This window comes from Patiria miniata, unplaced genomic scaffold (genome assembly GCF_015706575.1).
Source record: "Patiria miniata isolate m_02_andy unplaced genomic scaffold, ASM1570657v1 HiC_scaffold_25, whole genome shotgun sequence".
Lineage (NCBI taxonomy): Eukaryota > Metazoa > Echinodermata > Asteroidea > Valvatida > Asterinidae > Patiria > Patiria miniata.
In genome coordinates this window covers 12338178-12358817 of record NW_024037064.1, presented here as the reverse complement: position 1 = coordinate 12358817, position 20640 = coordinate 12338178, and the positions used below count along the sequence as shown (strand labels likewise).

General features: G+C 40.9%; 1 protein-coding gene across 2 annotated transcripts; it reads left to right on the top strand.

The window, feature by feature from the left end:
* Positions 1 to 656: 656 nt before the first annotated feature.
* Positions 657 to 18812, top strand: LOC119733385. 2 transcript variants are annotated; one of them, XM_038206965.1, is made up of 17 exons: positions 657 to 811; positions 1564 to 1636; positions 2716 to 2813; positions 3792 to 4074; positions 4434 to 4493; positions 4891 to 4979; positions 5950 to 6211; positions 6821 to 6934; positions 7939 to 7998; positions 8688 to 8776; positions 9318 to 9615; positions 9897 to 10225; positions 11120 to 11262; positions 14054 to 14317; positions 15055 to 15160; positions 16213 to 16402; positions 18121 to 18812. In XM_038206965.1, the coding sequence occupies exons 1-17, from the start codon at positions 692 to 694 to the stop codon at positions 18276 to 18278; spliced, it is 2736 nt and encodes a 911-aa protein (XP_038062893.1). In that variant the 5' UTR covers positions 657 to 691; the 3' UTR covers positions 18279 to 18812. The 2 variants fall into 2 exon arrangements, with proteins under 2 accessions (XP_038062893.1, XP_038062894.1); XM_038206966.1 differs by lacking the exons at positions 15055 to 15160; positions 18121 to 18812 and having other exon boundaries at positions 16213 to 16389.
* The last annotated feature ends 1828 nt before the right edge of the window (positions 18813 to 20640 follow it).

Genomic DNA, 20640 nt, shown 5'->3' with positions numbered 1-20640 from the left:
CAATCTGCAAATAAAAAAAAAATCTCGATTTGCCCAACTACTCAAAATTTTTAAGTTGCTTGGTGATGGTGTTTCTTTTAGGATACATTTAGTGCATCCAATCCCGTGTGTGCAGTGAGGGTCGGAGTTCGCCATCTTTAAATAAACAAAGTTCACCATTTGCCCAAACTAATCAAAATCTTTATCTAAGTCAGTGGAAACCCGGACATGCATAAATGTCCATCAAACGGATTATCGTCTACACAGCTGCCCAGATACCACGGATATTTGCGGATTTCAAAGATTGCTCGCAAACAATGTTCCATTTATTACATTGTATTAAGATGTATACATTTTGTTACAATGTATTCTTACTTAAAGAGTGGTGAATTCGAATTTGATATTGTGACAATATTGGACAGGACAAATCATAAAGCAACTATTATCACATGCTGTCGTTGAAATACTTTAATTCTGGAAAAGTCTGCATCTGTGTTGTATAGCTATTTAAACAGTCAAAAAATAATTAATACCCCTCCTGGGAAAATGGCTCCCCTGTACAGTAACCAGATAGATTTAACTGTTCTTATAGTAAATCCGGGTTAATTGATAACTGGTAGTTCATCCAGTTTATAAGGGGGTTGGAATTCCAAAACCCGTGTTTAAAGTAGAAAACGTGCAGGAAAGTGCAATACCCCGGTCCGTCTGCAAGATGGGTGGTTTGCTTCAGGCTCTGCTAGTTATAGTCTTTCTTCAAGGATGCCACTGTGGGGAGGTCCGCTCGTCCCATGTCAGAGATTTAACTTTATCTGTGAAGGCGGCTGAGTCTCAGGTCAGTGTCCAGGATCTGAAATACCATTGTGCATTAACATTGGTTTTCCGAGTTTTATTTCGATGTATCCTGATGCATTCTTGTGCAGGAACACATTATATGAAATATTGTTGGGACAGGCAAACCTAAAATCTGCAAAACGTAAGCTTTTCACTTTAAAAGACATTCATTGCTTTACCCGTTACTATTATATTTAATTGAACCGGCCTGCTGACTATAAAGCACTGTTAGCACGGTGTCGAGTGGCAATCCAACCTGGGTAAACTTTGTCTTTGTCTAGTAAACCCTTGAATAGCATAGAGTACACAGTAGGCCTATTTTTTTGTTATAAACATAACGTCAGTAGAGGGCAAAGTCCATAACCCAATATTGGTGACCCGCTCTGAAAAATAAATAGTCTGATGTCGCATAATTTGAATTCAAGCTTGTGAGATTCTGAAATGGAAACAGTGAAAATTTGATCAAAATTGAGATTTTTTGGTTTTGGTTATATTTTGGTTGTTTGTCTTACAGAATTATTAACAAAATTTGGATTGTTGGTTAGTTATAGTATATTTGTCATTTTTCAAACCCTGTTGTCTCCACTGAGACTTTTCTAGTTTGTGTGGAAATTGACAGAATGAAACAAGCACAGCAATGCAACCAAATGTCCCAAACAAAGCTTATAAACGTAGTTACCTCAAAACGTGAGTTTTGCAATATCTGACTCATTTTTGTCAGAGCGGGTCACATTTAAACATTTCTTTCCACAGGACACTGTTGATGTGTCACCTGGTCAGCATGATGAACAACCCGCCATTAAGTCGCTGCAGTGCTCGGACTCTGGTAAGCTTCTTTTTCTCTTCACTTCAGATTATTGTTTTTGTGTATAGTTAAAAACATCCCTTCTACTATTCTACTCTCATTCCATTGGAGAGTAACAGCTCTTTAACACTAACCCCCTATACATACAGCTAGCCATTACCCCTATTACACCGGAGGTGCGGTGCCATTGCGGTGCTTGTACGGCATAAACCGCAGTGGCACCGCCATGATTGCCGTGGTTTCGCAGTGGTTCCGTCATTGATCGCCGTAGCACCGCGGAAAACTGTCAAAACCGCGGACCTTCGCGGTGGCCGGGCACGGCGTAAACTTTGAACATGTTCAAAACTTCCGCAGTGCCACCGCGGGTTGGGCAAATCCGCAGTGGGATCGCCGCGGCACCGCCATGACCGCCGTGGCACCGTACAAGGACCGCGGTAGGACCTCTATCACCGCCGTGCCTCTGCAGTACAACCGCCGTGCAATCGCGAAGGTCCGCGGTTTTGACAGCTTTCCGCGGTGCTACGGTGATCAATGACGAAACCACTGCGGAACCACGGCGATCATGGCGGTGCCACTTCAGTTTATGCCGACCGCACCTCCGGTGTGACGGGGGTATGACGGGTTGGGGGAAAACTATGAAAAACTACTGCCGGTGTCACTACGGTGATGGCGGTTTTGACCAAAAACGGTAGTGGCACCGCGCCTCCGGTGTGACGGGGGTATAAGTAAGAAATATGTGTCGTCGTACCGAAGGATACAGACACCGCAATTCAGGTGGCTGCATTCGAACCCATAACCTGAAGAATTATTTCTCAGGTCGATTTACAGGTCAATGAGACTGTAGCACACATTGCACTATAACAAAAACCTGACTACACTTTGTGACGTGATAAGTTTGCAATATACAGTTAATAAGATGGATGACGTTGCACAAAATTGGACAAAAATGTATCTTTTTTCTCATAAGCAAGGTCAGTGGTGGGTATGATTTTTTCTTTCTATATCAGATAAGTCAGATAGAGGACATTTGTTCAATTCCCTGCTTTTTCCCTGCATCTTTGACTTTAATGTGATATTTGTTTTGATTGATATTGGCCTAGCATCCCCTCCTGTTATTCTCGAGACCTGGCCCGATCCAGCAGTCACCAGAATTCCCATCTTCGCCGATTGGACTTTCCATTTCAAATTCAACCAAAACGTGAGTGTGAAAACTGATCATTCTATAATATCCATATTTTCGAGCAGAAAGAGCGCTGTAATGGGCGTCGCCAAGATTTTTTTTTTTTGGGGGGGGGGGGGCGGTGGTTGGGGCAAAGCACATTTCCCCCAAATCGTTATACTTTCTCTAGCATGTTCTCAGTTTATTTATATTTTTTCGAGGATGGGTGGGGTAAATTGGCCCATCCCACCCCCACTAACACCCCTGCAGACGCCCATTTTGTTAAATGTGTACTACATAATAGCAAATAATTATGACTTCACCGTACCTCTTCCCCCAACCCCTTTTTTTGGATGCTTTCCGGGGGGGGGGGAGTCTCTCCCCCTTGCCCCCCCCCCCTTCTTGACAGAAACAATAGAAATATCTTCTTTATTGAAGCATTTAAAAGATGAAGTTGTTTGAAAAGATTGTTGTCAAAAAACTTTCGATATAGCAATTTTGCATCAGTCACGTCTTTTGTAACCGTCAAATGGGCGTCAGCACAGTCTTTGTAATCACTTTTTGGGGGACTTTTATTGAAAACATGGCGCACTCTGCACAAGCTACCATGGCATAATTGGAACATAATTTCAATGAAAATGCCCCCTTTAGAAGGCTTCCACGTGGTCGCAAAGGTGGCGGCATCCGTCAAACGGTGCACATACTTGAACATATCATTGAACAGTGTGTTGCAAACGAATGTACGCAGAACTTAGTGTGTTAAGCTCGCTGCACACGAGAGCTACGTGCCTAGCAAAAAAGTCATTCGAGGCAAACAGATAGATATTTGCCTCTCGGCCTCGAGAGGCAGAAAACTCAGTAAAATTTTACCGCACACGGTGAGCTACGCTGCTGAGCAAACGGTCTCGAATGACTTTATGCTCATCACGTAGCACTCGTGTGCGGCGGGCTTTACGGAGATTAGTGAGTTCTGTCATAATCCATATTGTGAAAATTTGAATGGAATTCCGCACACAGGTGAATAGGGCGACCAGACCTGCTTTTGTCAAGGTTTACTACAGGGTCGGCGCATGGGTATTTTCAATCGACGCCTCCGCTGGTGACAACGTTCATTTCTCTGCCCCAGACACGATGCAAGTTGTTGTACCCGCGAACTTGAAAGCGCTGCTAGCTGGAGGGCAAGTGTTTCATGTGCTGTTGGATGAAGGCGTAGTGACCGGTCCTGGGCCATGCTATGTTCCATCAGCTGCCGTTACGGACCCCAATTTCTACAAAGTATTGAACAGTGGCTTGCCAGATCGTAAGAACAATACACCATTTGTAGAAGTAGGCTTATATCGGTTTATTTTTGACAAGAGTGAAGTGGGGAGGAATCGGTTATGTGCAATAAATATAGTTTATGAATTGGTGTCCATGTGCATGTAAATTGCACGAGGCTTATTCTTGACTTAACTGCATGTATACTTAAGGTTGCTTAACCACTCAACCTCTCCAAAATGATCAGCTCCTTTAGTTTTTTGCTTGATATGAATTTTTTCAAAGACTTCTTTTGTCCAAAATCTAGTTAACAAGAATGAATTGTGTTTATCTTTATATAAAGTCGCACCATTTTGTGGCGCTTTTGATAACGAAATAATGTTGTTTTCTGTACTCCCGTAGGATACTACGATACTCCGTACTACACAACTCCAGCGCCACCATCAAGTTGCTCTGACACAGGTAAGATACGGCTGCTTGTAACACTGTAAGCTTGCGAAGGGCGCCCTCACTTTTATCCTTCCGACTACTTTTTCTTCATATTGTTCGAAAACGATTTGGGCCCAAAGACTAAAGCAACATGTCATGAAAAAAAATCTTTAAAAAGACTACCAGTGTGTGGGAGGGTGCTAATGTTCTAAAGCTCATGCTTTACTCTAAAATGCTTTTGCTATTAAATAAATCTAAGATGTGGTAAACATAACGACCTACTGTGTCCGATACATTGCTAAGAAACTTTACCTAGAAGTTATATAATCCTACCTAGAGTAAATGATGCCAAGAATATGTCTTATAATTATGGGATTCAACCTGTATTTTTGGATGACTGTTGGAAGCTGTGAAATAATTTCCTTTACAGAACGTCCCACTGTCATTCAGTCTTGGCCAGCTGATGGATTTTACTCTTCACTCAGCATAGCTAAACTAACCCTCAAGTATGATCGGGAGGTCAGTATCAAATTGGATTACAGGTAACAATTAACTTTTGTTTGCATTAATTGGTGATTTCACATTTTTTTTAAGAACGCTGGGCTTATACTACGCTTGTCAGAGAGCTTGTAAGAAACAAACTACGTGCTTGCTTGTTGGAAAGGATCCTTTTATGGAATAGCCACTTGCAAGGCAAGCGTTATATGATATGTGCGGCGATTAGTTGTGCAAAACAAGACTCCGCCATGATCTCCAGATCCTAACCATACAGCGAGCGCCTTCTATCGAGTCTTCGGTGACCCGTTGTTTTGTTACCGAAGAGCGTGGCAGCTCAAGTGCAAATCAACAGCTTGGACCGAATGTTTGCTCGAAACGAAGTCACAATTTTTAAAGTTAACACCAAATGGCTGCTTATCCGGATAGCATTAAATTTACATGTTCATATATATCAGGCGTTCTGTGCATACGTGAATATCTGAGACTAATGGCCTGCTTACCAGTGCAATTGTCTGCAAATTAGCAGTTGGCACTGCACTTGATGCTCTAGATGGAATTCCCATTACACGTATTTGACAGCATATGACAGATTAATGACGAGTAGTAATTCCTATTTTCCGGAGCCACATTTTGCTAGAAGAAAGAAAGATACTAAGTCTTACTACTAGTACGTAATTTAACTATTGTTTGTAGACGCGCCATCTGTCCAACAAATTGTACTTGAATTTGTAATTGTTAATTTGTTTTTGTTACATACTATCGGGTTATGATTTTGAAGAATACGTTTAAATAACTCAACCACTACCATTCTTTAACCATCGCTGTGTTTTATAATTCTAATGCTGGAAAGTTGTGCCCTTAATGAACTGGATAAGTCAAAAGTAAACCACTGAATTGCCACTCAATCAGTACAAATTGATTGTTCCCATAGTCATTTGCTAACATACTGAGGATCGTGTATTTTGGTGTATTTTTTTCCAACTATTCTTAGGTCACGGTGGCTCAGAGCCTAACAGGTGTCTACATATACAGACGACATGCTTGGCAGTCTGCCCAGAACTGCAAAATCGTCCAGACGGCTGTAGACACAATAGAAACAGACTGTTATTCGTCGATGAATTTGGATCTACATGATTTGGATGGTAATGGAGTGTTTACCATTATAATGGCTGAGGATGTAGTGACTGGTCCTGCCCCTTGTAATGCTCCTTCTGGTTGGCTTGCTATCACACTGTCCACCGGCTCACCACCAGGTAGGTATCTGTTTTACACATGACTGCTGTGGTGTGGAACATTTTTTTTTTTTTAATTCTTGGCCTCTCTGGGGATAAACTGCCATGTCACATTGCGTGTGTAGCGGTGTCCACTTGCCATGCTTTGTTGGAAGTGTCATAAACAACAAAATCTGGATTTAATGTTACTACTGTAGATTATTTAGTACTTCTTCAGGAATAATAATCCGCTCTTCATAGATTTGGAATATTTCTGCTTCCTAATCCAAGCCATGAGAATTCATAACATCACACGTTATCTATACGATTGTTTTTATGGGAGCTATAGTAAGTGCAACATTCGTTCCTACATTCCATTATTTAGCGCATATAAAAGCAACTATATCACACATCAGGACGGTAGGCCTTTTATAATTTTTCGAATAGGCAGTTCGGGTAATAACGTGGGGATACATACAGGCATAAAAAGTTATTCGCATTAGTTTATTTGTTGCCATGACATAAATGTACTCTTTCAGTTTGATTATGATCTAAATCTAGATGACAGCAGACTAGACAGTGTGATAAATAAAAAACATGGGATGAAATGACTAATAAAGGCGTTGTGTTTTCTGCATCATTTTGACACAGCTACTGATGGGGCCCCAACATATGCATACACCACCGAGCAGTTTGGAGACTGGACGACACGTGACAACCCAGGCTTCCAGCCAACAACCGAATATTGGCCAACAACCCAGGAAGGTGTAGTATACTCAACCTCCATGATAATGCTGGACAGAAAGTCTTTAACTCACCCACCAATGTATATAACACTCTAGTAACTTGTTGGAATCAACTTCCAATAGTCAGTTGGCGTAGATTTAATGTTTGACAACATTCTGACCGACTGGTCCAAAGCACCAAACTTGGCAGATAGATTATTATAGCGAAGACTTTAACACGAAGGAAGTTATTGAAAACTACTCCACTTCCAAAACAATACACGCCAGAACAAACTATTAACTCACCCACCCACCCATACACTGTAAGTTGGTTAAAACACTGTTAGGCAATGTTATAGACCTAACATTGGTATGAAATTACCTTATTGTTGGTTTATGTGGGTAACAATTGACCAACTGTTGGGAAGAATTTTGAAAAACGTCGTTAATGTTGAGCATGAAACTCATTCGGCTAACTATTTATTGCTGTTATCACCTTGAGTAAGAGAGAAACAAAAATCGATTTGGAAATCATGTAAGCGAGTCCAGATGTCCAAAACGCGGTTGTCTAAATGGGCATTGAATTCGGCTGAGAGTCGCCTTGTGTGACCTAATTGGAAGAATCGTATATTCCCAATCAACCTGTACACCATTAACTATTATAATCATCATCATTGACATACTCAAAAGTGTAGTTTTTCACTCACGTCAGATAATTACATTTAACACATCATAATTGGGTTTACTACGTATCTAAAGTAAAATGGGGACATTCATGTTCGAATGACATACTCGTAACATTGTATCAGACTTGTATAAGTACGAATAGGGATATTCACTTTCTGTGAAATGTTGACCATCATGTTGCTCAAGCAAGGTTGAGAACAAAATTAATTCGTGCCATGTTTCGGGACGCCATGTGGTGTTAGATTTATGTTGCATGTTTATCACAATGCCTAAATATGTAGAAATTTCATGATCTCATTTATCAGAAGAGTTAACAACTACCAGTTAATTTATGTTCTAAATAACCTCGTCATGTAGTTACGGAATCCCCGTTTACCGAGCCAGCAACAACTCCATGGATGGACTGTGCAAGTATGGGTAAGAGTTTTTTCACTTCTTATTTTATAGTTGATTATCAAAAGTCCCAGCGTTAGATTCCTAGCTCCATTTACTTCAAATTTGGGAAAGAATCTATATCTTCTTTCTGTTTTTCCATTTTTTTTGGGGGGGGGGGAGTTCAAACCCCATCCTCAAAACAGCTTCAAGTTTTTAAAGATAAAAAGGAGATTCGACAAACTTGATCGTACGCCTTTAAACAAATAAAATTCTAACGAAATTGTATGCTGTAACTATAGCATTCCTTCACAACTCTCTAGAACTTCATTAAATGGAATGAACATCTCTTTAATTGAATTAACACGTTGCAAAAATGCAAAATAGGAAAACCTATATAACAGCACAGAATAAGACCCTCACGAGGTTGGACTGTCACTACAATAGATTTTGAACAGTTTTAGATGGCAAGTTTTCCATCAAACATTCTTTATGCCGTCAAACAAAAACTGTTCGCGTGGTTCGGTGGCATTCACTGCTGAACCCAGCCCTTCCACGTGATAAAGACTATTATTCCCCCGAGGGTCTGTATGTCTGAATGTCATAGCTTACAAATATCATAGAGGTACATCTTTCAATTCAGAAACCTCCAACCAAGTCTCAAGCCATTACTGTGTCGGCAATGCAAATTGTACCAATACTAATATATTACTTATGGATTGATATCTCTATAGCATCTCCTGTTGTCGTTGAGGCCTGGACTAACGCTACAGTCAACCTGCCTAATTATAGCTTGATCTGGAATTTCAGGTTTGATCAACATGTGAGTATACTGGCCAAGATAGTCATGCTAAAGTGTGTGAGCATAGATGATGTACCATGGTTAAAGTAATCATTTTAAAGCTTTCATTTTTGTTTACTTATACATGTCTGCAGCGATGCAAATAAGGTAGTAATAAATTAAAAGTTCAAGAACTTCCCTTTACAATGGAACAGAGATGTCGAGTCATCACAAATCCATCACGTCTTCCAGTCCCAAGCTATATAAATGAGCTTTGACAAAGGCATTCCTTTGTTGTTGTTCATCCGTTATTTCTTGTGACTGGACTTGTGAATTACTTGCGACTGGAATTGTGATGGACTTGTGATTTACTCGACATCCCAGCGATGGAACCACTCAGAGAATGCCCATCAGGCTTAGGTTAAAACTTTTACATACAAATTATGAACCATTGCTTTTGGATTACCTTTGTTTTGATGAACCCTGTATATATTTTGAGGCCCAGAGGCTTGTACGTAAGATGGTATTAAAATGTTTTACATAAAAGAATATGAACTCACTGCCATTGAAATTCAAATTCCAGATAACCAAGGCAACAAGCTCCAGTTATGCCTATGCTAGATTCTACGAAAGCAGCGGATGGTGGAGAATGAGCATCCCTACCTGGGTTCTTTACAACGTCCGATTTTCAGCTCTCGACACGCTGCAAGTTCTAGTCCGTGATCAACCACCTGATATGCCAAGTTACCTGCCCATAGGACAGGAATATTATGTCCTACTTGATGAAGGTGCAGTAAATGGCGCAGCTCCGTGCTATATACCATCTGCCGCTGTCAATGATACATACCTTTGTAGAGCTGTGTATGGTGTTGCACCAAATGGTGAGGTTCAAACTTTTGAGTTTATCAGATTACAACGTATGCCTAATCGACTAACCTCATTTGTTTACGGTCTTGTACCAAATGAGGTTCAAAACGGTAAATTTGCTATAGCCTATCAGATTACTACGTATGCCTAATCGACTTTAATCGGTGATGTACCAAATTGTGAGGTTCAAACATTGAATTTCTTATCAGATAACTAAGTCAATTGGTAAGCTGACCAAAACAAAATAACTAAATGGTCAGGAATGGCTTTGTCAATTTTGGAATTTGTTTCACAGCTACTGATGAGGTCCCAATATATACCACTCATGTACTTGAGGATTGGACCACATCATTGGAATCTGACAACCCTACCAAACAGCCTACAGAATTCACAACGGAGGAGATCGGATGGTCTACCCACCCACCCCGAATGACTCAACCACCCCTCTTGCCATCAATGGACTGCTCTGATTCTGGCATGACGGTCTTCATCCCCCGCTCTGTGATTGGTGATGCCCTGTCGTCTCATTTGCATTTTCTTGACCCGGCGTGCGTCGGTAGTCATCATAACACCACCCACGTTAAGATTGCAACAACTTACGACCGATGTGGAACTTTCATGGAGGTATTCTAAAATATTATTCTGGTTTCTTATTTTTTTGTACAGCTTTCATTTTAGTTCTTAACGTGCCTTTGTGAAGGTTAATTACAAAAGTTTACCTAAAAGTCAAATGGGCTTAGTTCAGCAAAGAAATTGACTGTAGCGGTTTGAACCAGCGACCTCCTGATTGCCATTCCGGTGCTCTACCAACTCAGATATCCAGACTTTTGTGGTCAATTTCTTTGTGCAGCGTATTAAAACAATGTTACAACGCAACAATTGTCAGCTTCATTTTGTATTCTTTTGGAAAGTTCGGCTTATACAAACTGTGAGGTTAGTGCTATATATACATGTATGGTGTATTATGAATTACAACTTCTATGACATAAGGGATCCATGGGTTGTATTGCGCATGCCTTAATGAACAAAGTTAGGAATGCTAAAGCGTTGAGGCTGTTTCCCATGAGACTAGATTGTATAGTTATCCAAATTTTATATGACACTGGTCATTTTATATACATGTATCTTTATTGTTAAAGTGTATGCTAGAAGCCCTGTAACTACCTGAAATAACTAGTTTTTTATTACATTGCTTATTACAAACAAAATGCTCTATGGTTTGAAAAAATGCGCACATCATTGGCTTTCCCCTATGCGTTCCACAAGCATCTTTTAGCCCGGTGTTGCCGTTAATGAAACGCCATATAAAGTTCAGGAACAGTGGCTAGCACTGTATCGACTACTAACTTCAAGAACTCCGGTATTGCACATTGTTTGCTGCATTTGTCATGATAAGCTGCAGAAAATACCTTGGAAAAAACATCCAAAGGTTTCATGATTCTATTTTGAAACGTGCATTAGAAGGGTTTCCGTGTGGTTTGTTTGCAACATTATTTGTTTTCGTTTGTTTTCTGGCAGGTTCATGGAGACAGTGTGATTTTTTTTAACGTCATCCACGATGAGGCTGTCCCTGTACAACCAGGCAGTGTTATAACCCGAGACCGAGATATCGAGATTCCAGTCCAATGCATCATGGATTTGGAAGGGTTCGCTGAAATAAGGTGGGTCTGGTTGAAGTAGGCTGGGTTAGAATCCACGACTGAGAAACTGAGATTTCTGTCTCTTGCATGATGAACTTAGTCAAGCCCATCACAAGTCCTTTCACAGTACAGCCACAAGTAACTGGGTGAACAATGACAAAGAAATGCTTTTGTAACAGTTCACTTGAGTAACTAGTGACTTGACTTAAAACTGAAGGACTTGTGATGGCCTTGTGATGGACTCGACTACAACATTGCTTATTAGAAGCTAGATTTTGTTGGATGCTTGAGGTTTTACCTCGAGACCAGGTGTTTGGATTCCAGTGTAGTACATGTACATCATGGGTATTAAAAGAATCGTTGTGGGTTGAGTGGAATGAAACCTGGTTACATTTAACCCGATACCCAGATGTTAGGATTGCAATCGATGCATCATGGATTTTAAACGGACTGCAGAGATTGGACGGATTGGAGGTAACCAGATAAACAAGACCATTGGCCAAATGTACAATGGACAATGCATAGATTGCAAAACTAGGATTGAGTTGGAAGGAAGGACATATGCCAGGCTATAACCAGAGACAAGATATTGATAATTCTGTCCAGTGATTCATGAACATTGAAGGAATTTCAAAACTATATAGGCTTGCTTTAAGTTGGATGAGCAAGGTAATTACCTGATACTTGATGCATAATATATAAAACTAGAACAGAAGGCTGAAATAGAGTGGGGTTGAAGGGCATTAGCAGGGTCGCAACCACCAATACAAGAAATGTCAGTATAATACGCTTTTGTTCCGAACAAAATGTCTAAAACTGTATAATGATCGCCATTATTCACATTAGAAGACATTTTGTCCGTAGGCTAACTTAAGCTTCTCTGGTTCATAGTGTGAACTAGGATAGGTTGGAAGGAACCATGTTAGAACCCGAGACTATATATACTGGTTTCTAGTCATGTGATGCATCATGGACATTGAAGGGATTGGATTGCTGAACTAGGTTTTGTTGAGGAAACCAGCCATATGAGTTTACAGTCCCCGTGATCATATACTTGAAAGGATTTTATTGGGCTATAAGGTAGGTTGGAGGGAACCAATCAGATGAGGTGATATAACCAGAGACTAAGGTATTATGATTACTGAGGGAACCAATCAGAAGAGGTGATATAACCAGAGACTAAGGTATTATGATTACTGAGGGAACCGATCAGATGAGGTGATATAACCAGAGACTAAGGTATTGTAATTACTGAGGGAACCAATCAGATGAGGTGATATAACCAGAGACTAAGGTATTATGATTACTGAGGGAACCGATCAGATGAGGTGATATAACCAGGGACTAAAGTATTGTGATTACTGAGGGAACCGATCAGATGAGGTGATATAACCAGGGACTAAGGTATTATGATTACTGAGGGAACCAATCAGATGAGGTGATATAACCAGAGACTAAGGTATTATGATTACTGAGGGAACCGATCAGATGAGGTGATATAACCAGAGACTAAGGTATTGTATTTACTGAGGGAACCAATCAGATGAGGTGATATAACCAGAGACTAAGGTATTATGATTACTGAGGGAACCGATCAGATGAGGTGATATAACCAGGGACTAAAGTATTATGATTACTGAGGGAACCGATCAGATGAGGTGATATAACCAGGGACTAAGGTATTATGATTACTGAGGGAACCAATCAGATGAGGTGATATAACCAGGAACTAAGGTATTATGATTACTGAGGGAACCAATCAGATGAGGTGATATAACCAGAGACTAACGTATTATGATTACCGAGGGAACCAATCAGATGAGGTGATATAACCAGAGACTAAGGTATTATGGTTACTGAGGGAACCAATCAGATGAGGTGATATAACCTCAGACTAAGGTATTCTGATTCCTGAGGGAACCAATCAGATGAGGTGATATAACCAGGAACTAAGGTATTATGATTACTGAGGGAACCAATCAGATGAGGTGATATAACCAGAGACTTAGGTATTCTGATTACTGAGGGAACCAATCAGATGAGGTGATATAACCAGAGACTATAAGGTATTATGATTCTAATCCAGTTCATGGATTTGGATCGCTGACCTGGGTTGATTGAAGAACTCAGGCAGAGTTAAATCCAAGACTTAGATATTATATTCCAGTCCAGTGAATGATGCTCATGGAAGCTAACTTAGGTGGTTTGGAATTCAGGAATGACCAGGCTGTGGTAACCCAAGATTAAGATATTAACCCTGCGCGGAGTGACCTGCGATCACCCAGGATCAAAACAAAAAATTGAGGGCCAATGACGTGCACCTTCCATCTAATCCTCATTCAACCCATGCCAAATCAGCTGGTTTGATGAACTTTGCAGCCAGGGTTTCACCCGAGCGGTGTCAACAACCTTGGGATCAGGCCTCCTGCCAAGTCTCATTGAAACATATATAAGCACCTGTAACTTGACACCGCCATCTCCCTTCATAGCCGCAAACCACAGCCGCCAGTCAATTATCTTTTAAGTGCCCTGTCTGGCAAATGCCTGGACACTGTCTGGCACGTGGCTTTTTGTTGTTTTGACATGGATAGGGTCTTCGTGGGGGAAGTACCTGCGTACCAAGGGTACGCAGTTGGCGACTTCGGATACACATTTCTTGTAAACGCTGCGCAGGGTTAAGAATTGAGGCAAGTGCATCTTTGACTTTAAGTAAAGGATCACTGGACTGGGATGGTTTGAAGGAAACCAGTAAGAGGTGTAACCTGAGACCAAGATATTGACGGTATTGATTTTTCATCTTTTCATAATGCAGTTTCCGTCCGGATACCTCCAAGATCACATTCCGCGAGGATGGCTTCGGCTCCTTCAACTTCTCCCTCAGACTTTACCATGGCAACGATTACACCACGCCCTACCAGCCTGCTGACTACCCTGTCCAGGTCGCGATGGGTAACAAGCTCTACTTCGAGGCTCGTACTTGGAGCGAGCCTGGACTGGAGCTGTTTGTGCAGACGTGTCGCGCCACGCCTACCTCCAACTCGGATGATTTCCACCGTTACACTTTCATCCAAGACGGGTGAGCTAATGCTCAATATGAGTAAATATAATAGGGTCATGTGTTCCCATACAACTACCGTAACGGCATATTCAGGTTTGTTTACACTTGAAGATTTCCCATGGGCTCGCCATGGAGATCTCCCATGGAATCACCATGGAGATTTTCCATGGGATCGCCATGGAGACTTCCCATGGTGGTCCATGGGGTTTTGGACCCCATGTACCACATGGGTTTCCCATGTAGCATTGGATTTGGAATTTTCACCATGGGGTTCTTCCCATGGGAAAAATGGTGTCCATGGGACACCATGGTGTTTCTTTAGCTGTGCATGGTGTTCTCATGGGACACCATCGTGTTTTAAGAGACCACCATGACAATCCTTATTACTCCCATGTGTTTCCCATGGCCTCGCCATAGTCCACATTTTTGTAAGGGCCCCACCACCAGGTAAAAAAAAATAGAAATCCAAATTCTTCTATACATATGTTTCTGAACAAAATGGATATAAACTCATTTTCAGAGTCAAGTTCAGGCCTTAAATTTGTTCTATTTTTCAATATGTGGGCTAAGAAGTTGTGGTACCCTGTGCTTTGTTTGATTCTACACAGGAACCATAAAGAGGAACAGTTATTACCTTCGTGATCTTATGCCCAAACGTGTAATTGACATTTAGAAGATCCTTTATTTTCAATTAAACTGGCACAGAGTCTTGACCACCCATTTTGCTGTTCTTGTATCTAATTTTTATTGTGCAGGTGCATCGAGGACAACACAGTGATGTTCCATCCATCAGACGACCCGGACATAGAACGTTTTGAGATTGATGCCTTTGCATTCGTAGATGCCCTACCTCAGCCTGTGGTAGGTGTTAAAAATTTTTTTGAGGTTTAACAATTGTGCATGAACTATAGCGGGCGCTGTATAGCGAAGCAGCAAGGTCAAAAAAAGAAAAGTGCCTTTGTTGTTTGACCTGTACTGTGCAATATTCTTATATAAATGACAAAGCGCGCATACTGTACAACTGTACAGAGTGTGCCAAAAGAGTAAAACTGTTGGAAAAACAATGAATAAACACAGTTCAATGAAATAAGATATTACATTAAAGCCTGACTATACCTCAATCCACTCCTTTTTACCCCATGCCAATTGGGTCCCTAGATCCAAAAATACAATCCATTAAGTAAAAGGGTGTAAATTTTTACCTAGGTCACTCCCACGTGTGATGTCATTAACTTCAATGCCCATTCAATGCCTATTCAGTGCTCAACCCAGATTTAGCATGTCCAACGAGTGGATTGGCAAATGGTCAGGCTTTAATAAGATATAAAAGTTCATTGAAGAAAAAGCAACTAACAGTTTTAATTATTTGTTTGCCTGAATGTTGCATTTTGTTTGACACACTCTGTATGTACTTTCAATTACATAACAGATTTGGAATGGTTTAACATTAAGGCTTGGCATTCATAATAAAAATCAAATAGAGCAAGTTTCTCACTGTTCTTTGGAAAATTTCAAATCTTAAGTTAATTTCTTATTCATATATCTGCCAGGCACCATGTCATAGACCTACAGTTGTATGTCAGGTTAATTATTTATTTATTTATTTCTTATTGATCCTGGGTGATCCACTCAGTGAGGAAAACTCACTGATCTCCCATGGATCCCAGCTCTCACAAAACTACTGGTCAGCAAGAATGATTCAGAAGCAGATGCAGGATTTTCAAAATCTCAGTGGGCTCAGATTTAAAAAGCCAAGAGTTTCAAAGGGGGGGGGGGGGGGGCTGAGGCTAATGATTGTAGTTGATGCACACAGAGACAAATGAATCTTTTCCATCTGAATACTAGGGGCCTAGGTGTTGTAACTTAATGTCTCAAGTTTGATCTAAATTCAAAATCTGTTCTTTCCTTTATAGGTGTACGTCCATTGTGACATGGTTCTGTGTAACTCCACTGATGCATCCTCGCGCTGTGGCATTGGATGTCCAACTAGAAGCATGAACTTACTCCCCGGTGTGCACAGACGCCATGCCAGATCTGCGTCTGGTTCCCGCGCTTATGCCATCACGCAGGGACCCATATCCGTGATAGAAGATGGGGGGAAAGGTAGGGAAAGGATAAGGGGTAGGCTATGAAAAATGGAGCATGACTAGGGTGGGGATGGGTAGGGTGGTAGGGTGTAAGTGTTAGTCAAAATGTTTGGGACTCTCACTTCTGTGTTTGAGAGTGCCAAACATAAGATAGTAAAAACATGCAGTACAATAGACTGACAAATGAAACAACCAGTCCAACACCCCTGAAGTACTGCATCAAGTAACTGTGTCAAAAGAAACATCTGATACACAGTGTCTATTACCACACATTTTTTATTTCTACACAAAGTCATGCCACCAAACTACTGAAGTGTCAGTTTTTTTGGACATGTACCAGTCTAGCCTTGCCCTTTAGCCTCAAATAGAATAGGTGCACAGTGTTGAATAAATGTCATGTCAGTCTTGATTTCAGACCTTGAACTTGGATGGTGAAATAGTGAGGACCTAGTCTTTACCTCATTTTGTTAACTATAGAGTCAGTATGTCAGTCGGCCTGATTTTGTATTGCATGTTTTTCTGCACTTAAGGTGCAAGCCTGGTGTAATATGTACAGTGTAGTTGTGGGTGGGATAGGGAGGGGCAGAGAGATAGGGGTGGGTGATATGAGTAGGTTGGGATGAGGTTGGTTGGGATGAGGTAGGCTGGGATGGGGCAGGGTGTAAGGTGAGAGAAGGGAGGCATTGGATGTGCTGCAGGGATGGATAGATTTGAAGGGTTAAGGGAGTGATGAGGTAGGGATTGGTAGGATTGATGTTGGTGGATATAGGTTAGGGCAGGATATGTGTAGGTGGGAAGGGTAGTGTGCAATTAGACTGGGTGTGGTGGGCTGGGTGGGATGGAGAGGAAGTTTTTGGGAGGATTAGGTAGGGAGGGGGACTGTAAGTGTTGTGGAGTAGGATATAATAGTTAAGATGGGTAGAATGGGACATGGTTTTGTTGGCTGGTATATATAGGGATGGAGAAGAAGTTATAGGGAAGGAATGGGTATAGGGAGGAGTAGGGTACATGGTATAGGGTACATGGGATAAGATGGTATGCAGTGGGACTGTGTGTGTGGTGGGCAGGGTGTGATTGCATGGAAGGTGGGAGATTAAATGGAAGGAAGAGAATGCAAATAGGAAGAATTAGAGTTGGTGTAGGGAATAGGGTGGTGGAATAGGGTACAATGGAGTGCGTTGGGTGTGGTATGGATTGAGTAAGGGTTAAGGGATGGATTGTTTTTGTGGTGGTTGGGTAGGATATTGGGCAGTTTCGAGTCGGACTTAAATTGGTGCGGTATGGTTGGCAGGGTGGGATAGATTGGGGGTTAAGGGATAGATTGGGCAGAGAGTACTGTTGGAATAGAGGGGTGAAATGTAGTAGATGGGATAGTGTACTGTAGAGTGGGGTTAGTCTGATCAAATATTGGGTTGATGACGTACATGTATAAAGAGTGTGGAGCGTGGTTGCATGGGTGGGTATGACACAGTGGCTTGGGATTTCGATTGGGATGCGTGTGGTGAGCTGTTTGTGGTTTGTGTCAAATGCAGTTGGGGTAGATGTTCGGGTATGGTGTTAACTAGACTAGGGTGGGATGAGCAAAGGAGGTGGGGATTAAAGGATGTGCAAATAAAACCCAAAATATGTCCATTTTCAAATGTTGAATTTGTTGAGTCAGATAATGGCAATTTGTGTTAATTCCTGCCTAAAAATTTAGCATCTGTACGCTTTTGTTTGTTTGTTTTTTCTCAGAAGGAAGTGAGATGTCGTCTGTTCAGTTGCCAATCCTTCTGACTACTGTCTGCCTATTGGTTGGCTGCGTGCTGGTACTCGGCACACTGATTGTCGTGATGCGTAAACGCACCCAACGCCTTCAACTGTACTCGCCACTGGCCACTGAAGAAAAATAGATACAAGAACTGTCTACTAGTCTAGTCTTAGTTCATAAAAGGAAATCATTCATCAATATTTTAAAATTATATTTTAAGAAGATTTCAGAGAAATCGAGAAAAATTAAGTAAAAATCTTATATGCTGTTAGGCATGGGTGATATTCAATAGAAGTTAATTTAATGCAGCAAAATTATACACAGTGCAGTCTGTCAGTTAAGTTGTCCTTAATTTCAATAGTAACACATTGTATTCAAATAAAAATAAATGGCTAAGTAGAGTAGTAAGCATGTATTTTTTCTTCAAGCTCATTTGGCAAAAACTAATCAGTTTCGATAATTGTGACTAAAAATTTTTTAATTTAGTTTTTTCCCCAATTTTTCCTATTATTACCGGTAGGAATGTTGCTAATTGCACGTAAATTAAAGCATATGCCCTGCCGATTCGGTGAGAAAAAAATAGCTCAAATTGTTTGTTTGAGTGACCCACGTACGCACCCTTAATGAAAATAAATGAAATTTGTTTCATCAGCAATGTTGCTGACATTTTTTTAGAAAGTTAACCAAAAATTGCTGTTTCATAATTATGGTTTAACCATTTATTTGTCAAAAGCTTATTACTCACGGCCATCTCGGTGTCAATTGCTTAGCAATTAATAGATAAATAAAGAGTTGAGTTGATGTTGTTGCAAATGTCGTTTGAATGCTTTCTTTTGATTTTCTATGTTTTAAGTTAAAAACATTTGTGTGTGTGTATTTTTCACGAATAAGTCGTTTCCTAGATGGGGGCAAAGCACATTTTCCCCAAAAAATCCCTTTACTTTTTCAGCTTATTCTTTATTTATCATTTTCAAGGGTGGGCAGGGAAATCCCCCCCAACCCACTAAATTAACACCGATATGACTTCGCCCCTATTTTTTGCCTTTGTTACGCCTCCTTTTTGAATTTTTTTGTTGGCTTGCCCCCCCCCCCCCCCGGCTACCCCCCCCCCCCTTCCTCGCGACGCTCATGCATGTGTGTACATGAAAGCTAACCTTGCATTCATCCCCTCGGACTTGAATGTATGTTTAATCCCCCCCCCCCCCTTTCTTTTTATCTCGCCCAATTTCTGAATTCCCAGCCGGCCAGAAAATATCTTCCCAAATGTTTTGTTTTGTTTTCTTGCGAACTTCCCCCCCCCCCTCCTTAAAAGAGTCATCTATGTCCACCGCACTTCACTCAAAACAACGTTTGCCTCAATTATTCGACATATGAGCACTGATCCTTATATAGTGATCAGTGCATATGCATGAGACTTTAGGACATGTAACCAGTCTACTTTGTGTACAGTAGGCGCACCGTCGATTACGTGCTTTCGGTTAATTAATATTAAACTACCATGTTAAAATTATAGTCTTCAATTTTTAAAGCCGGACATTTTTTAAAGTGCCGTTATATTTTTTATACTCTTAGTGAAACTTCAGTTTTACAATTAGTTTGGAGGTCTTCAGCTCTGTAATAAACTAAGTTTTGGGCCGAGCCTAACTTTCCTATGCAACGTACTTCGCCATGGCCTACGTCCGTGCGCGCATACGTGCGCACGTGCAAAACTCGCAAGCATCGGGGCTTTGCAGACGTACCGTAAGTTTCACTTTTGTCGTTCAGTTGTTGGCAGTGTTCAATTTGTGGACGCTACTTTTTGAGTTCATGTTATCTGAACATGCAGGACATTTCTTGAGTATCAAAAGTGAATGAAATCCGTTGTTTTGAACGGATTTTTATGGTTGGACTTGTCGAGAAAGTTCTGCACATGAGTTCGTTCACGCACATGACGTACATGCACATGAGCGGCTATCGTGACTCGACGACAATTTCGTGTATTGTGGATCCAACGGCTCTCTCTTGAGCGGAAAAGAATGTTGCATTCTGACGCCACTTTTTTCAATGAAGGTCAGACATCGATCACATATTTGTAATACATGAATCTGGGACTGAAAAAAGAAACCGTTTCCTGTTTTGTTGGAAAATACTTTGAAAATACGCTCAACTCTACATAAACTTTGTAACAATCAAAGAAGTGGCGTCTGGATACTACATTATTTCCCTATTGTTTTGTTTTACAAAGTAAAGAGTATAGTTTAAATACAGCTGATTTTTTTTCATTCCAACACCCAGTAAATATTGTTGAATACCCAGTTCTGGCCATTAAAAAGGGCTTAGTAAAATGAAGAACTAAATACCGGTACCCAATTTTTAATTGTGAATATCGCCTAGTACAGGCTAGCGATAGCCCGCAATGTGTTTTAAATAGGGTCTTAACTTCCTCCGCCACATGATGCAATCTAAATTCCATGAAAAGTTGATTCCTGAATTTGAAATCGAAGCTTTGTTTGATGCCATACGTC

What these genes read in the sequence shown, in the direction of transcription:
- LOC119733385 (XM_038206965.1), top strand. Translation starts at nt 692, where the DNA reads ATGGGTGGTTTGCTTCAGGCTCTGCTAGTTATAGTCTTTCTTCAAGGA. An exon ending in GTATGGTGTTGCACCAAATG is followed by an intron (nt 9,616 to 9,896) that starts GTGAGGTTCAAA and finishes TTTGTTTCACAG; the next exon opens with CTACTGATGAGGTCCCAATA. An exon ending in ATGCCCTACCTCAGCCTGTG is followed by an intron (nt 15,161 to 16,212) that starts GTAGGTGTTAAA and finishes TTTCCTTTATAG; the next exon opens with GTGTACGTCCATTGTGACAT.